Source organism: Dipodomys spectabilis, unplaced genomic scaffold (assembly GCF_019054845.1).
Source record: "Dipodomys spectabilis isolate Male_0828 unplaced genomic scaffold, ASM1905484v1 ptg000331l, whole genome shotgun sequence".
Classification (NCBI taxonomy): domain Eukaryota; kingdom Metazoa; phylum Chordata; class Mammalia; order Rodentia; family Heteromyidae; genus Dipodomys; species Dipodomys spectabilis.
In genome coordinates, this window is record NW_024871008.1 from 358427 (window position 1) to 371498 (window position 13072).

General features: G+C 68.7%; 1 protein-coding gene across 2 annotated transcripts; it reads right to left on the bottom strand.

Annotated features, from left to right (window-relative positions):
* Window positions 1-303: 303 nt before the first annotated feature.
* On the bottom strand, window positions 304-12825 carry Sigirr (single Ig and TIR domain containing). 2 transcript variants are annotated; one of them, XM_042665519.1, is made up of 10 exons: window positions 12804-12825; window positions 7870-8036; window positions 6405-6603; window positions 5822-5955; window positions 5600-5740; window positions 3848-3991; window positions 2662-2764; window positions 2351-2501; window positions 900-1083; window positions 304-630 (listed from the first exon to the last, which is right to left on the bottom strand). In XM_042665519.1, exons 2-10 carry the CDS (start codon window positions 7874-7876, stop codon window positions 470-472), a joined length of 1224 nt encoding a protein of 407 aa, XP_042521453.1. In that variant the 5' UTR covers window positions 7877-8036; window positions 12804-12825; the 3' UTR covers window positions 304-469. The 2 variants fall into 2 exon arrangements, with proteins under 2 accessions (XP_042521453.1, XP_042521452.1); XM_042665518.1 differs by lacking the exon at window positions 12804-12825 and adding an exon at window positions 9772-10196.
* Between the last annotated feature and the right edge of the window lie 247 nt (window positions 12826-13072).

Consider the following 13072-nt stretch of genomic DNA (forward strand, 5'->3'; position numbering starts at 1 on the left):
GGGGATGCCCACACGGACCGCTTGGGTTACACGGCCTCTCAGGACCAGGAGTCCAGAGTCAGAGAAGGCAGCAGAGAGCCCTGGAGAAGTGGAGATACAGGTCCAGCAGAGCTGGGGGCCCTCTGAGCACATTATCCAGTACCTCTGTCCAGCCCGGGGCTAGTGCAGGGACTCATCCCCACCTAAGGTTTGGAGGTGCCCTGGCTAGGAGTTCACACTAGTTGCCTAAGTTGGGGTCCCAGAGGCTCAGGCACATCCGGAAGCCACTGTTGATAACTGCACAACAGACAGCATGGTCACAGCTTAGAATTTAAGACCTTTATTACGTGGCACTGGGGTCCACGTTCCTTCCCTGAGAACCAGACAGGGGCTGCGGCCTTTCCGAAGGACACCTCCTGCCCTGCCTGCCCTCCCTGCCGTCCCCCCGGCCCGCCGCCCCCCTCAGCCCGCGTGCCAGGCTAGGCCAGAGCTACACGTCTGCCTCCGACACCAGGCAGTAGAAGTCCGTGCGGGCGCTGTAGTTCCTGGAGCCAAGGTCAGAGATGTCCACCTCGCTGCTTTGGCCTCCCAGCAACACCCCACCTGCATGTCGTGAGGCTGGTGGCTCCCCAAAAATAGGTCCACGCACGCCTGCAGGGGGTGGCACGAGGTCTGGGTCAGGGGCGGCCCGCAGACTGCCCCTCGGCCCGCAGACTGCCCCTCGGCCCGCAGACTGCCCCGCGCCAAGACCCACCGCCTGGCCTGCGTCTGCTCACCCCCAGCCACAGCGGCCCGGGAGGGTCAAGCCAGTGTAGAAGGGGGGAGAGGGGAGGGGGCTCTCGCAGGTGTACGCACCCCCCCCCCCGCGGGCCAGCCCCCCCCCCTGCGGGACCCGGGGCCGCGGCGGGGCAGCGCCGCACCCAGGTCTCCCTCGGGGTCCGCGTCTGCGTCTGGCTCGGGAGCTGCGCGGCCCGGCGTGGTCAGCATGGGGTCCTTGTCGTCCTGCCGCTGGGTCTGCGGGTCCCCGGCCCCCGCCGCCGGCCGGTACTGCACGGCCCGCGGCAGCGCCAGCTGCAGCTCTTTCCAGAAGTCAGAGGACGGCGTCTGCGGGCGGGGCTGCGTCAGCGGGAGGCCCGGCCCAGGGTATGGGGGGGCCCTGCCCCGCCGACCCGCACCATCGAGCCCCCCACCGACCCGCCCCACCGACCCACCCCACCGAGCCCCCCACCGACCCGCCCTACCGACCGGCACCACCGACCCGCACCACCAAGCCCCCCACCGACCCGTCCTACCGAGCCCCCCACCAACCCGCCCCACCGACCCGCCCCACCGACCCGCCCCACCGACCCGCCCTACCGAGCCCCCCACCGACCCGCCCCACCGACCCCCCCCACCGACCCGCACCACCAAGCCCCCCACCGACCCGTCCTACCGACCCGCCCTACCGAGCCCCCCACCGACCCGCCCCACCGACCCCCCCCACCGACCCGCACCACCAAGCCCCCCACCGACCCGCACCACAGAGCCCCCCACCGACCCGCACCACAGAGCCCCCCACCGACCCGCCCCACCGACCCGCACCACAGAGCCCCCCCACCGACCCGCACCACCGAGCCCCCCACCGACCCGCACCACAGAGCCCCCCCACCGACCCGCACCACCGAGCCCCCCACCGACCCGCACCACCGACCCGCCCCACCGACCCGTCCTACCGAGCCCCCCACCGACCCACACCACAGAGCCCCCCACCGACCCGCACCACCGACCTGCACCACCGACCCGCACCACCAAGCCCCCCACCGACCCGTCCTACCGAGCCCCCCACCGACCCGCACCACCGACCCGTCCTACCGACCGGCACCACCGACCCGCACCACCAAGCCCCCCACCGACCCGTCCTACCGAGCCCCCCACAGACCCGCACCACAGAGCCCCCCCCACCGACCCGCCCCACCGACCCGCCCTACCGAGCCCCCCACCGACCCGCACCACAGAGCCCCCCCCACCGACCCGCCCCACCGACCCGTCCTACCGAGCCCCCCACCGACCCGCACCACAGAGCCCCCCCCACCGACCCGCCCCACCGACCCGCACCACAGAGCCCCCCCCACCGACCCGCACCACAGAGCCCCCCCCACCGACCCGCACCACAGAGCCCCCCCCACCGACCCGCACCACCGACCCGCCCTACCGAGTTCCCCACCGACCCGCCCCACCGACCCGCCCCACCGACCCGTCGCACCACCGAGCCCCCACCGAGCCCCCCCACCGACCCGCGCCACCGAGACCCCCACCGACCCGCACCACCGACCCGCACCACCGACCCGCACCACCGAGCCCGCACCACCGACCCGCACCACCGAGCCCGCACCACCGAGCCCGGCCTCCAGAGCAGCAGCGTCACCAGGTGGCGGTGCTGGCGCAGCAGGCGCAGCGCCGGGTGCCCGGGCCCGCGCCGCTGGCCGTCGAAGGTGATGAAGATGGGTCTGCGGGTCAGCTCCAGCAGCCGGCACAGGCCTTCCCTGCGGGAGCCGCGGTCAGCCCCGCCCGCCCCGCGCGCCCCCGCACAGGCCTTCCCTGCGGGAGCCGCCCGCCCCCCCCCCTTCCCGGGAGCCGCGGTCAGCCCCGCCCGCCCCGGCACAGGCCCCCCCACCCCCACCCCCCCCCCCCCCCGCCCGGTACCGGAAGCTGTGGCTACACCAGGCTTGGCCCAGGAAGGCGTCGGAAAGCACGACGATGAGGCGTCGGCAGCGGCTCAGGTTTACCAGGAGGTCGGCCGAGGGCTCTGCGGAGCAGGGAGAGAGGGGTGACCCGGGCGGCACCCGAAGAACAAGCCCGGCCGCCAGGGGCGGGGCCGTGGGCGGGGCCGGCGGCGCTGGGGCGGGGCCGGCAGCTAGGTGATGAGGGCGGGGCCTGCAAAGGAGGGCAGGGTGGGAGCCGGGGAGGGGTGGGGCTGTGGGCGGGGCCGGCGGCAATGGGGTGGGCCTGCAGCCCAGGTGATAGGGCAGGGCCGTGAGGAAGGGGGGGAGGTGGGGTGTGGGCGGGGCCAGCGCCGGCCTGCAGCCCAGGTAATGGGGGCGGGCCGGGTGTGGGCGGGGCCAGGTCTGCAGCCCAGGTGATGGGGCGGGGCAAGGTGGCAGCCCAGGCCGTGTGGGCGGGGCCAAGGGCGAGCCTGCAGCCGAGGTGGTGTGGGCGGGGCCAGGGGCGGGCCCGCAGCCCAGGCGGCGGGGGCGGGGCCGGGTGTGGGCGGGGCCAGGGGTAGGCCTGCCGGCAAGGTGGTGTGGGTGGGCCGGGTGTGGGCGGGCCTGCTGGCGAGGTGGTGCGGGCGGGGCCTGGTGTGGGCGGGGCCAGGGCGGGCCTGCAGCCCAGGCGGCGGGGGCGGGGCCAGGGGTGGGCCTGCTGACGAGGTGGTGTGGGCGGGGCCGGGTATGGGCGGGGCCAGGGCGGGCCTGCAGCCCAGGCGGCGGGGGCGGGGCCAGGGCGGGCCTGCAGCCCAGGCGGCGGGGGCGGGGCCAGGGCGGGCCTGCAGCCCAGGCGGCGGGGGCGGGGCCAGGGGTGGGCCTGCTGACGAGGTGGTGTGGGCGGGGCCGGGTATGGGCGGGGCCAGGGCGGGCCTGCAGCCCAGGCGGCGGGGGCGGGGCCAGGGCGGGCCTGCAGCCCAGGCGGCGGGGGCGGGGCCAGGGCGGGCCTGCAGCCCAGGCGGCGGGGGCGGGGCCAGGGCGGGCCTGCAGCCCAGGCGGCGGGGGCGGGGCCAGGGGTGGGCCTGCCGACGAGGTGGTGTGGGCGGGGCCGGGTATGGGCGGGGCCAGGGCGGGCCTGCAGCCCAGGCGGCGGGGGCGGGGCCCGGGCGCTGGGGGCCGAGTCTCACCCGCGCGGGGCAGGAGGTCGCGGTCGTCCAGGAAGAGCTTGTAGCCCCGCCGCCTCTCCAGCTGCGGCTTCAGAATGAAGTGGACGAACTTGCGGTCTTCGGGGCAGTCGCTGTAGGACACGTAGGCGTCGTAGAGCTTCCCATCTGCGGAGAGTGGCCGGGCCTGTGTGTGGCCTGGCCGGCGCCTCGGCCGATCCCGGCCCCGACCCCTTGCACCTCCCCGGCGAGGTTCTTGCTCCTGCCCCCCCAGCCCCGGGCACCCTCAGACAGCGCCCTGGCTCCTGCCTGCCAGGATCTCCCCCGCCAGGCCGCCTGGGATGCCCCCCCCCCCCGTGTACCATTCATCTCCACCTCCCCCCTCCCCCCCGTACCAGTCATCTCCACCTCCCCCCTCCCCCCCCCCGTGTACCAGTCATCTCCACCTCCCCCCTCCCCCCACCCCCGTGTACCAGTCATCTCCACCTCCCCCCTCCCTCCGTGTACCAGTCATCTCCACCTCCCCCCTCCCCCTCCCCCCGTGTACCAGTCATCTCCACCTCCCCCCTCCCCCCCGTGTACCAGTCATCTTCACCTCCCCCCTCCCCCTCCCCCCGTGTACCAGTCATCTCCACCTCCCCCCTCCCCCCACCCCCGTGTACCAGTCATCTCCACCTCCCCCCTCCCTCCGTGTACCAGTCATCTTCACCTCCCCCCTCCCCCTCCCCCCGTGTACCAGTCATCTCCACCTCCCCCCTCCCTCCGTGTACCAGTCATCTTCACCTCCCCCCTCCCCCCGTGTACCAGTCATCTCCACCTCCCCCCTCCCCCCCCGTGTACCAGTCATCTTCACCTCCCCCTCCCCCCGTGTACCAGTCATCTTCACCTCCCCCCTCCCCCTCCCCCCGTGTACCAGTCATCTTCACCTCCCCCCTCCCCCCCCATGTACCAGTCATCTTCACCTCCCCCTCCCCCCGTGTACCAGTCATCTTCACCTCCCCCCTCCCCCCACCCCCTCCCCCTCCTCTCCCCGTGTACCAGTCATCTCCACCTCCCCCCTCCCCCCGTATACCAGTCATCTCCACCTCCCCCCTCCCCCTCCCCCCGTGTACCAGTCATCTCCACCTCCCCCCTCCCCCCGTGTACCAGTCATCTCCACCTCCCCCCTCCCCCCCCCCGTGTACCAGTCATCTTCACCTCCCCCCTCCCTCCGTGTACCAGTCATCTTCACCTCCCCCCTCCCCCCGTGTACCAGTCATCTCCACCTCCCCCCTCCCCCCCCCCCGTGTACCAGTCATCTTCACCTCCCCCCTCCCCCCGTGTACCAGTCATCTTCACCTCCCCCCTCCCCCTCCCCCCGTGTACCAGTCATCTCCACCTCCCCCCTCCCCCCCGTGTACCAGTCATCTCCACCTCCCCCCTCCCCCCTCCCCCCCTCCCCCGTGTACCAGTCATCTCCACCTCCCCCCTCCCCCCGTGTACGTCATCTTCACCTCCCCCCTCCCCCCACCCCCTCCCCCTCCTCTCCCCCTGTATCATTCATCTCCACCTCCCCCCTCCCCCGTGTATCAGTCATCTCCACCTCCCCCCTCCCCTCGTGTACCATTCATCTCCACCTCCCCCCTCCCCCCGCCTCCCCCCTGTACCATTCATCTCCACCTCCCCCCTCCCCCCCGTGTACCATTCATCTCCCCCTCCCCCCTCCCTCCTCCCCCTCCTCCCCTGTGTACCATTCATCTCCCCCTCCCCCTCCCTCCTCCCCCTCCTCCCGTGTACCATTCATCTCCACCTCTCCGTGACAGTCTTGGTACCAAAGCAGCACGTTGAGGCGACACTTCAGGTAGAGCAGGGCCAGCAGCAGCAGAGCCAGCAGGACGAGGAGGGAAGCCACAACTGCGGCCACATGGCCCGCCGGGCCTGCGGACAGGACGAGCTCCGGTTACTGACCCTCAGCGCCAGGTCCCTGCTGTCCCCACCTTCACCCCATGCGCCCCTCACCAGCTTTCCACAGAGTGAAGGAGAAGGAGCTGGTGTTGAGGACAGAGCAGGCAAAGGCCCCGTAGTCTTCAGCACTGGTCAGGTTGACCCCCAGGACACTGGATACAAGCACCTCTGAGAAGTTGGCCTTGACCCTGGGGAAAGAAGCTCAACCCTTAAGAGGCTCTGGGGCCTCCGTGGATGCCTGAGCCCCTCCTGACTGGAAGGTGGGTGAATCCTAGGCAGGGAAGGTATGGGCTTCCTGGGTGGCTCTCGAGCCGAGAGTTAAGTGGCCAGTGCCGGCCACTGGCAAGGCTGCCTCACAGCCACCGCCTGGCCCTGGATCTTGGGGTCCTCTGATCTCAGGCCTGGCCAGTGCTCATAGTCCTGGGAATCCTTAAAGCAAGCATCCACAGGGTCTTGAAGCCCCAGGAGATCTGGCCCTACCGTCACTGTGTCCACAGGGACACGACCCATATCCAATCTGGCTAGCTTCTGTTCAGCCCATGTCCAGGTGTTTATGACCAGAGTGTAGGTCACAGAGACTGCTGGCCATGGGCATGTCTGGGCGATCCTGCTCTCCTCAGGCACCCCAGTCTCTTACCAGAAGTCCTCTTGGAGGCTGTAGTGACTTCCATTGGGTAAAGAAAGCCCATCTTTCAGCCAGTGAACTGAAGGCTGGGGACAGTGGGGTCCAGAGACAACCCAAGCTGTGCAGTTCAGAGCAACTACACTGCCCAGAGCATGTTCCAGGGCTTGGTCTTCAGATGGGGAGAGGAAGTCGGGGGCCCTGCCACAGACACCTGCAGAGAGAAGAGCAGATCAGCTATGCCGTGATGTTGGGTTCCCAGGCCACGTGCAGGTTGGAACCCAGAAGAAATAATGCAGCCAGCAATGCTGATTGGTAGTCACACCACGTCCATCCCCAAGTCCCGAGGGGACAGGCCCCAAGCAGTAGCCATTGTTAAATGTTCTATCTGCCCTGAATGTGACCCAGGACATGGTCCAGAGAGGCCATGGCCAAAGTAATATTTGAATTAACCCTGGAATGCTCTTTTTTTTTTTTTTTTGGTTGGTCGTGGGGCTTGAACTCTGGGCCTGAGCACTGTCTCTCAGTTCTTCAGCTCAAGGTGAGCGCTCTACCACTCGAGCCACAGCGCCACTTCCGGTTTTCTGGCGGTGTGGAGATAAGAGTCTCACGAGTTTCCTGCCTGGGCTGGCTTTGAACTTTGATCCTCAGATCTCAGCCTCCTGAGTAGCTAGGATGACAGGCACGAGCCACCAATGCCCAGCTCCCTGGATGCTCTTTACGTAAGACATGAGTCTTAGCCGCCATATTTCCCACCCAGAGGAGAACAGACACCACACCTCTGGGATTGGCTTGCTCCAGATGGGGGAGATGCAGAAAGCTTAGGCACCAACAGGTTAAAAGAATATATACACTGAGCCGGGCGCTGGTGCTCACGCCTGTCATCCTAGCAACTCAGGAGGCTGAGATCTGAGGATCAAGGGTCAAAGCCAGCCTGGGCAGGAAAGCCTGTGAGACTCTTATCTATAATAAACTACTCAGAAAAAGCCAGAAGTGCTGTGGCTCAAGTGGTAGAGTGCTAGCTCTGGAGTACAGAGAGGCTCAGGGACAGCGAGCGCCCAGACCATCAGTTCAAGCCCCAAGAAAAAAATGCACTGAGAGGCCTGGGTAGAACTGGGAGCCTGAGGTTGCACGACCCTCCTTGTCCACAGGCCCGCTGCGGGCCAACCTTTTTCAGCTTTGGATCAAGGTGATGAGCCCTGGCCGGGGCCTGAGGGGTAGATTCCAGAAGTGTGGTGTCCCTCAGCCCACATCCACCCCCTCATCTCTGTGCCCCTGGGCCTCACCCTGAGTGCCTGGGCCCGGGACTCACGGCCTCACGGCCTCCTCTGGGCTCAGGGCCAAAGGCTGAGGAGCAGTGAGCAGAGGCCTTTGTACCCAAGCCTGCGTCTGAGCAGAGAACTCAGGCAAGAGCAGAGTGTGAGGCCCGGAGCCAGGATCAGGATACAGAATGAGGCCTGTGCCTCTGTGCCCCACCTACCTGCCATGGCTCTGTCGGGGGCCTCTCCGGGACAGGCTGAACACTGGTGGTGGGCCACCCCTGGCTCCAGGAGCTCCTTAATGAAACAGACTGCTCCACCAGCGGCTGGGCGGAAACCCTCTCTGTCCTTGTGGTCAGTTGGTCAGGGTGCCTGGACAGGTCAGAGGCTGCCGCCATCCCCAGGGAACAAGTTAAACAGGAACAGGATGAGTTAACCAGTAACCCTACAACAGGCAGCACAGGCACCATGCCAGGCAGCTGCCATGGGCTCTGGCCAGTCCTCGGGGCCTCAGTGAGCTGCCAGACACCCGCCCAGTCAGAGTGGGCGCCACCTCACACTGCCCGGGGGGACGAGAAGAGGATCTCAAGTCTATGACTTTTTTTTTCTTGCTCTGGGGCCACAGAGATGACCCAGGGGTGCAGTGGACACATACACATACAGTCTGCTCTTGTGAGGGAACAGCCTCATCCCTGGTATCCCTGCAAAGGACTGCTGCACGCCAGCGGCTGCCCGGCGCCTGCCGCCCAGCGCCTGCCGCCCGGCGCCTGCCACCCGGCTAGGTCCTGGAGACTCACAGTACTTGGCTGCTGGACTCTAGCTCAAAGTCACTCCCAGCCGTGGAGGTCTAGATGCAGTGCATGTGCCTGTGTGCATAGGCACACAGCACACCTACGGTCACTCTGCGGGTCAGCTGGGGCCTGCAGTCCCTGAACCAGGAGGGGCAAACGCCAACTGGGCTGCAATGGAGGCTACTCTGAGGGCTGACCGAAGGCTGTCCTGGGCCACTCAGCTGCCAGCAGTAGCTACACACACCTGACTCTAAAAGCCCCTTAGTGACATGATGCAAGGAGGAGCTGCTGAGAGCTATTCCTCATCACCTGGACCCTGGGGTCTCCTGACCCCGGTGCACCCTCTCACTGAGGGGATACATGGGCAGCAGTGACCTGGGGTCAGTCCCAAGACTCTAGGCCCAGGAACCCTCAAGATGTCTGCTCCTTGGCCGGAACCGGTGGCTCACCCCGGTGATCCTAGCTATTCAGGAGACTTAAGACCTGAGGGCTATGGTTCAAAGCCAGCCAGAGGCAGATAAATCCACGAGGCTCTTATCTCCAATTAGCCAGCAAAAAGCCAGAGGTGGAAGTACAGGTCAAGTGGTAGAACACCAGCCTTGAGCAAAAAAGCTAAGGAGCAGGGCTGAGTTCCACCCTAAGTACTGGAATTTTAAAAAGTCTCCACCACACTAAAGCCCCAGAGGGTTCCTCAGAGATAAGGCTCCTACCCCGCCCATGTTCCCCCAGCCAGGAAACCAGACTTGGCTGGGCAGCAATTGCCCTAGGAACTAGCTCAGCCTGTAGCGTGTCTTCTGTTGGCATTGGCAAGGGGACTTGTCCAGAAGCCCCTTAGAGTGGAGGGAAGTTGTAGGAAAGCCCATCAAGCAGAACTGCCCTCGGAAGGTGTGCAGAAGACGCCCTCTCGTGCAAAGGCCCCGCATAGCATGAACATAGAGCCGTGTTCCAGCCCGGCAGGTCCCATAGTGTCCCCTGCAGCCACTTTGGGTTTTTTGTTATTTTGTTTTTGCCAGTCCTGGGGCTTGAATTCAGGCCTGGGCGCTGTCCCTGAGCTGCTTTTGTTCAAGGCTAGCACTCTACCACTTGAGACACAGTGCCACTTCCAGCATTTTCTGTGTATGTGGTACTGAGGCATTGAACCCAGGGCTTCATGCACGCTAGGCCAGCACTCTACCACTGAACCACATTCCCAGCCCTAGCAGCCATTCCTGAACTCTCCAGATTTAAGATCTTGAGCCCCTGCAAAGACAGTCTCAGAAGCTGAGGTAGCTACCCCCCCTCCAACAATCTGTGCACACAGCCCTCTGACCCACACAATTAAACCGGGCTTACCTTGGCTGGTGTGCACCCTGGGTTCCACCCAACACCCTTCCTGCCGCACGCCTCTGGCTACCACTGCTGTACACACTGTTATATACTCCCAGTGCTGCCTTCACACACACAGGTGTGTGCGTTGGCACATGTTGGTATGTGCGTGTGGGATGCCCGGGGGTCCTCGGCCACGCCTAGCTCTGAGAACAGGCCACAAAGCCACGGAGCAGCAGTGAAGGCGGTCACCGGTTCCGGCTCTCGGCTCCCCCTCCCCCCAGAAGTAGACCGCTGAGGTCACTGGTGTGCACTGGGGAGCAAGGCCCTCTGCTGGACCCCAGCAAGTGTCCACAACACCACGGCTCCCCAGGACGCACCCCCAGCTTGGAGGGAACCTGCTTTTGTGAGTGTTATTTGAGAACTTTCCTGTAGTTTCCTGGCCTTGCAGTCACATCCTCTCCCAAGCCAAGCTCCACCCAGGCACCCACCCCTTCCCCTGGCGGGCGGGCATTTCAGCCCTGGCCCCGCCTGCCTGGTTCTTCCCCTGGCTGAGGCCATCCTGGCCTCTGGGGCCTCCTGCTCTGCACTTGCCTCCGTGCAGTGTGTGTGTGTGTGGGGGGGGGGTTGTAGAGGGGCACGTGCTGGGGTGATGTGCAGGGTCCTGGCCTGAAGGCCCCAGAAGCACCTGTCTTCACAAGGCGGGTCGGTGGGGCCACCTCCTGGGTCCCCTCCCTCGGGGTGGCTGGGTCCTCTCTGGCCAGCCCCGTGCTCGTCTGACCTCAACCTTCCACAGAGCAAAGGAGACCCTTCAGGAACTGCTGGCTGAACACGGAGGGTGGCGGGGATGAAGACGCAAGGGCAGGGCTCGGAGTCGCTCTGATTAAAACACGATGGAAGCATGTGGGCAGTGCCACCGGGAAGGAGACAGGACGAAACGGGTGGAAACGGGTCCGTTGGCAGACAGGGTGGGGGGTGAATGGGTTGCACTGCTTGGGTACAGGTGTGAAATGTCACGGTAGAGCTTGTTACGGTGGATTTGGGAAGGGGAGGGGACGAAGGGGAATCGGCTGCAGGGGTGTGGTGTGTACACCTGGACATGTGGACAAGAAACCCCTGCAGATGGGAACGGTCGGCTGAGAACAGTCCTGCGGCAGAGCGCCCGACAAGACCCGGATGAGAGGTCACAGGGCGGAGCAGGCTCCTGGGCCTGACCTGGGCGGTGGAGGGCGCCCCTTCCCGGGTCACTGCGGGTCACTGCGGGTCACTGCGGGTCACTGCGGGCGAGGCGGCCTGAGCCCGGGGCCGGGGCCCCACAGGCGGCCCGGCCTGGCCCTCAGAACCGGGCGGGTCTCCTCTGGCCGGCCGGGGTGGGGGTGGGAGGCGGGGGGGGGGGGGGGGGGGACGGGGGGAGGGGGGAGGCGGGGGACGGGGGGGAGGGGGGACACGGGGGGCAGGGGGACGGGGGGAGGCGGGGGGGCAGAGGGGAGGGGAGAGGCGGGGGGAGGGGGGACACGGGGGGGCAGGGGGGAGGGGGACACGGGGGGCAGGGGGAGGGGGGACACGGGGGGCAGGGGGGAGGGGGACACGGGGGGCAGGGGGGACGCGGGGGTCAGGGGGGACGCGGGGGGGCAGGGGGGAGGAGGGACACGGGGGGCAGGGGGAGGGGGGAGGCGGGGGGGCAGGGGGGAGGGGGGAGGCGGGGGGGGGGCAGAGGGGAGGGGAGAGGCGGGGGGACGGGGGGAGGGGGGGACACGGGGGGCAGGGGGGAGGGGGGAGGCGGGGGGGGGCAGAGGGGAGGGGAGAGGCGGGGGGACGGGGGAGGGGGGACACGGGGGAGGCAGGGGGAGGGGGGACGCGGGGGGGAGGGGGGACGCGGGGGGAGGGGGGACACGGGGGGGAGGGGGCAGGGGGGACGGGGGTCGGCGGGACGCGGCTCGCGGGGCCTTCCCGCCTGGCTGGGCACGGCGGGGCGTGCTCCGTGCCCGGCGGGCCCCCCCATAAGCCCTGCGCGGTGCTGCGTCCCCCACTCTGCGCTACGGAAAACCGGGGCACACGCGGCCCGGGAGCACCCAGGTCGGGCCGGGGTGCGGGAGGACCCGCGCCGCAGCCCGCGCCGCAACCTGCCTCGCCGGCCAATTACCGGGCGCTGCGCCTGCTCGGGCCAGCTACCTGCTCGGTAATGCACGCGGTCGGCGGGGGCGCCCGCGGGGTCCGGAACGCGTGCCCGCGGCGGGGGCGGGGGGGGGGGGGTGGCGCGCGCGGGGTCGGACGCGCATGCCCGCGGCGGGGGGCGGGGGCGCGTCTGCGGGGTCCGGACGCGCATGCCCGCGGCGGGGGGCGGGGGCGCGCCCGCAGGGTCCGGAACGCGCGTGCCCGCGGCGGGGGCGGGGGGGGGGGGCGCGCGCGGGGTCCGGACGCGCGTGCCCGCGGCGGGGGCGGGGGCGCGCCCGCGGGGTACGGAAGCGCGCGAGTATTTCTTTTCTAAACTTGCCCTTCCACGTGAAGGCATGAATCCTACATTTAATTTTAAAAATCAGTTAGTTCTGAGACTAGTATCATCCTAATTCAAATTGAATTCACAAATAAAAGAACCCAACGTGGTTGCATGGGGTCCGGACGCGCGTGCCCGCGGCGGGGGCGGGGGGCGCGCCCGCGGGGTACGGAAGCGCGTGCCCGCGGCGGGGGCGGGGGCGCGCCGGGCGGGGCGCGCGCGTTGGCGGCGGGCCCGGGCGCACGCGCACTAAGGGCCGCGTACGCGGGCGGCGGAAGCTCGCCCCCGGCCCCGGCCCCGGCCCCGGCCCCGGCCCCGGCCCCGGCCCCGGCCCGCTCTCTCCGGCGCCGTCGGAAGCCCCGGCCGGGGTCTGGCCGTGCGGCCGGGGTCCTGCGCGTTTCGGCGCCCCGCCGCCTGCGGTGGGGCCGAGCGGAGCCAGTGCGCGGGAGGCCGGGCTTCCGGGCGGCCCGGGGCCCGCAGGGCCGCGCGGGGTCCCGGAGCGCCCCGGCTCCAGCCCGGCCCCGAGCCCGGCCCGCCGCGGCTGGCGCCCGCGCCCCGCACTCACCTCCAGGGCCTGCGTCCGGCGCGCGGCACGCCGGGGCCCGGGGCGGGGCCGCCGGCCAGGTGCGCGGCAGGTGCGGCCCCGCCCCGGGCCCGGAGGGCGGGCGGCCGCTCCCCGCCCGCCCCGAGGCCCCCAGCCCTCTGCCCCTGCGGGCCTCGCTCACCCACAGCCGGGGGTCAGGGGGGTCGGGGGTCTGGGGGCCTCGCTCACCCACAGCCTGGGGGTCGGGGGTCTGGGGGCCTCGCTCACCCACAGCCTGGGGGTCGGGGGGG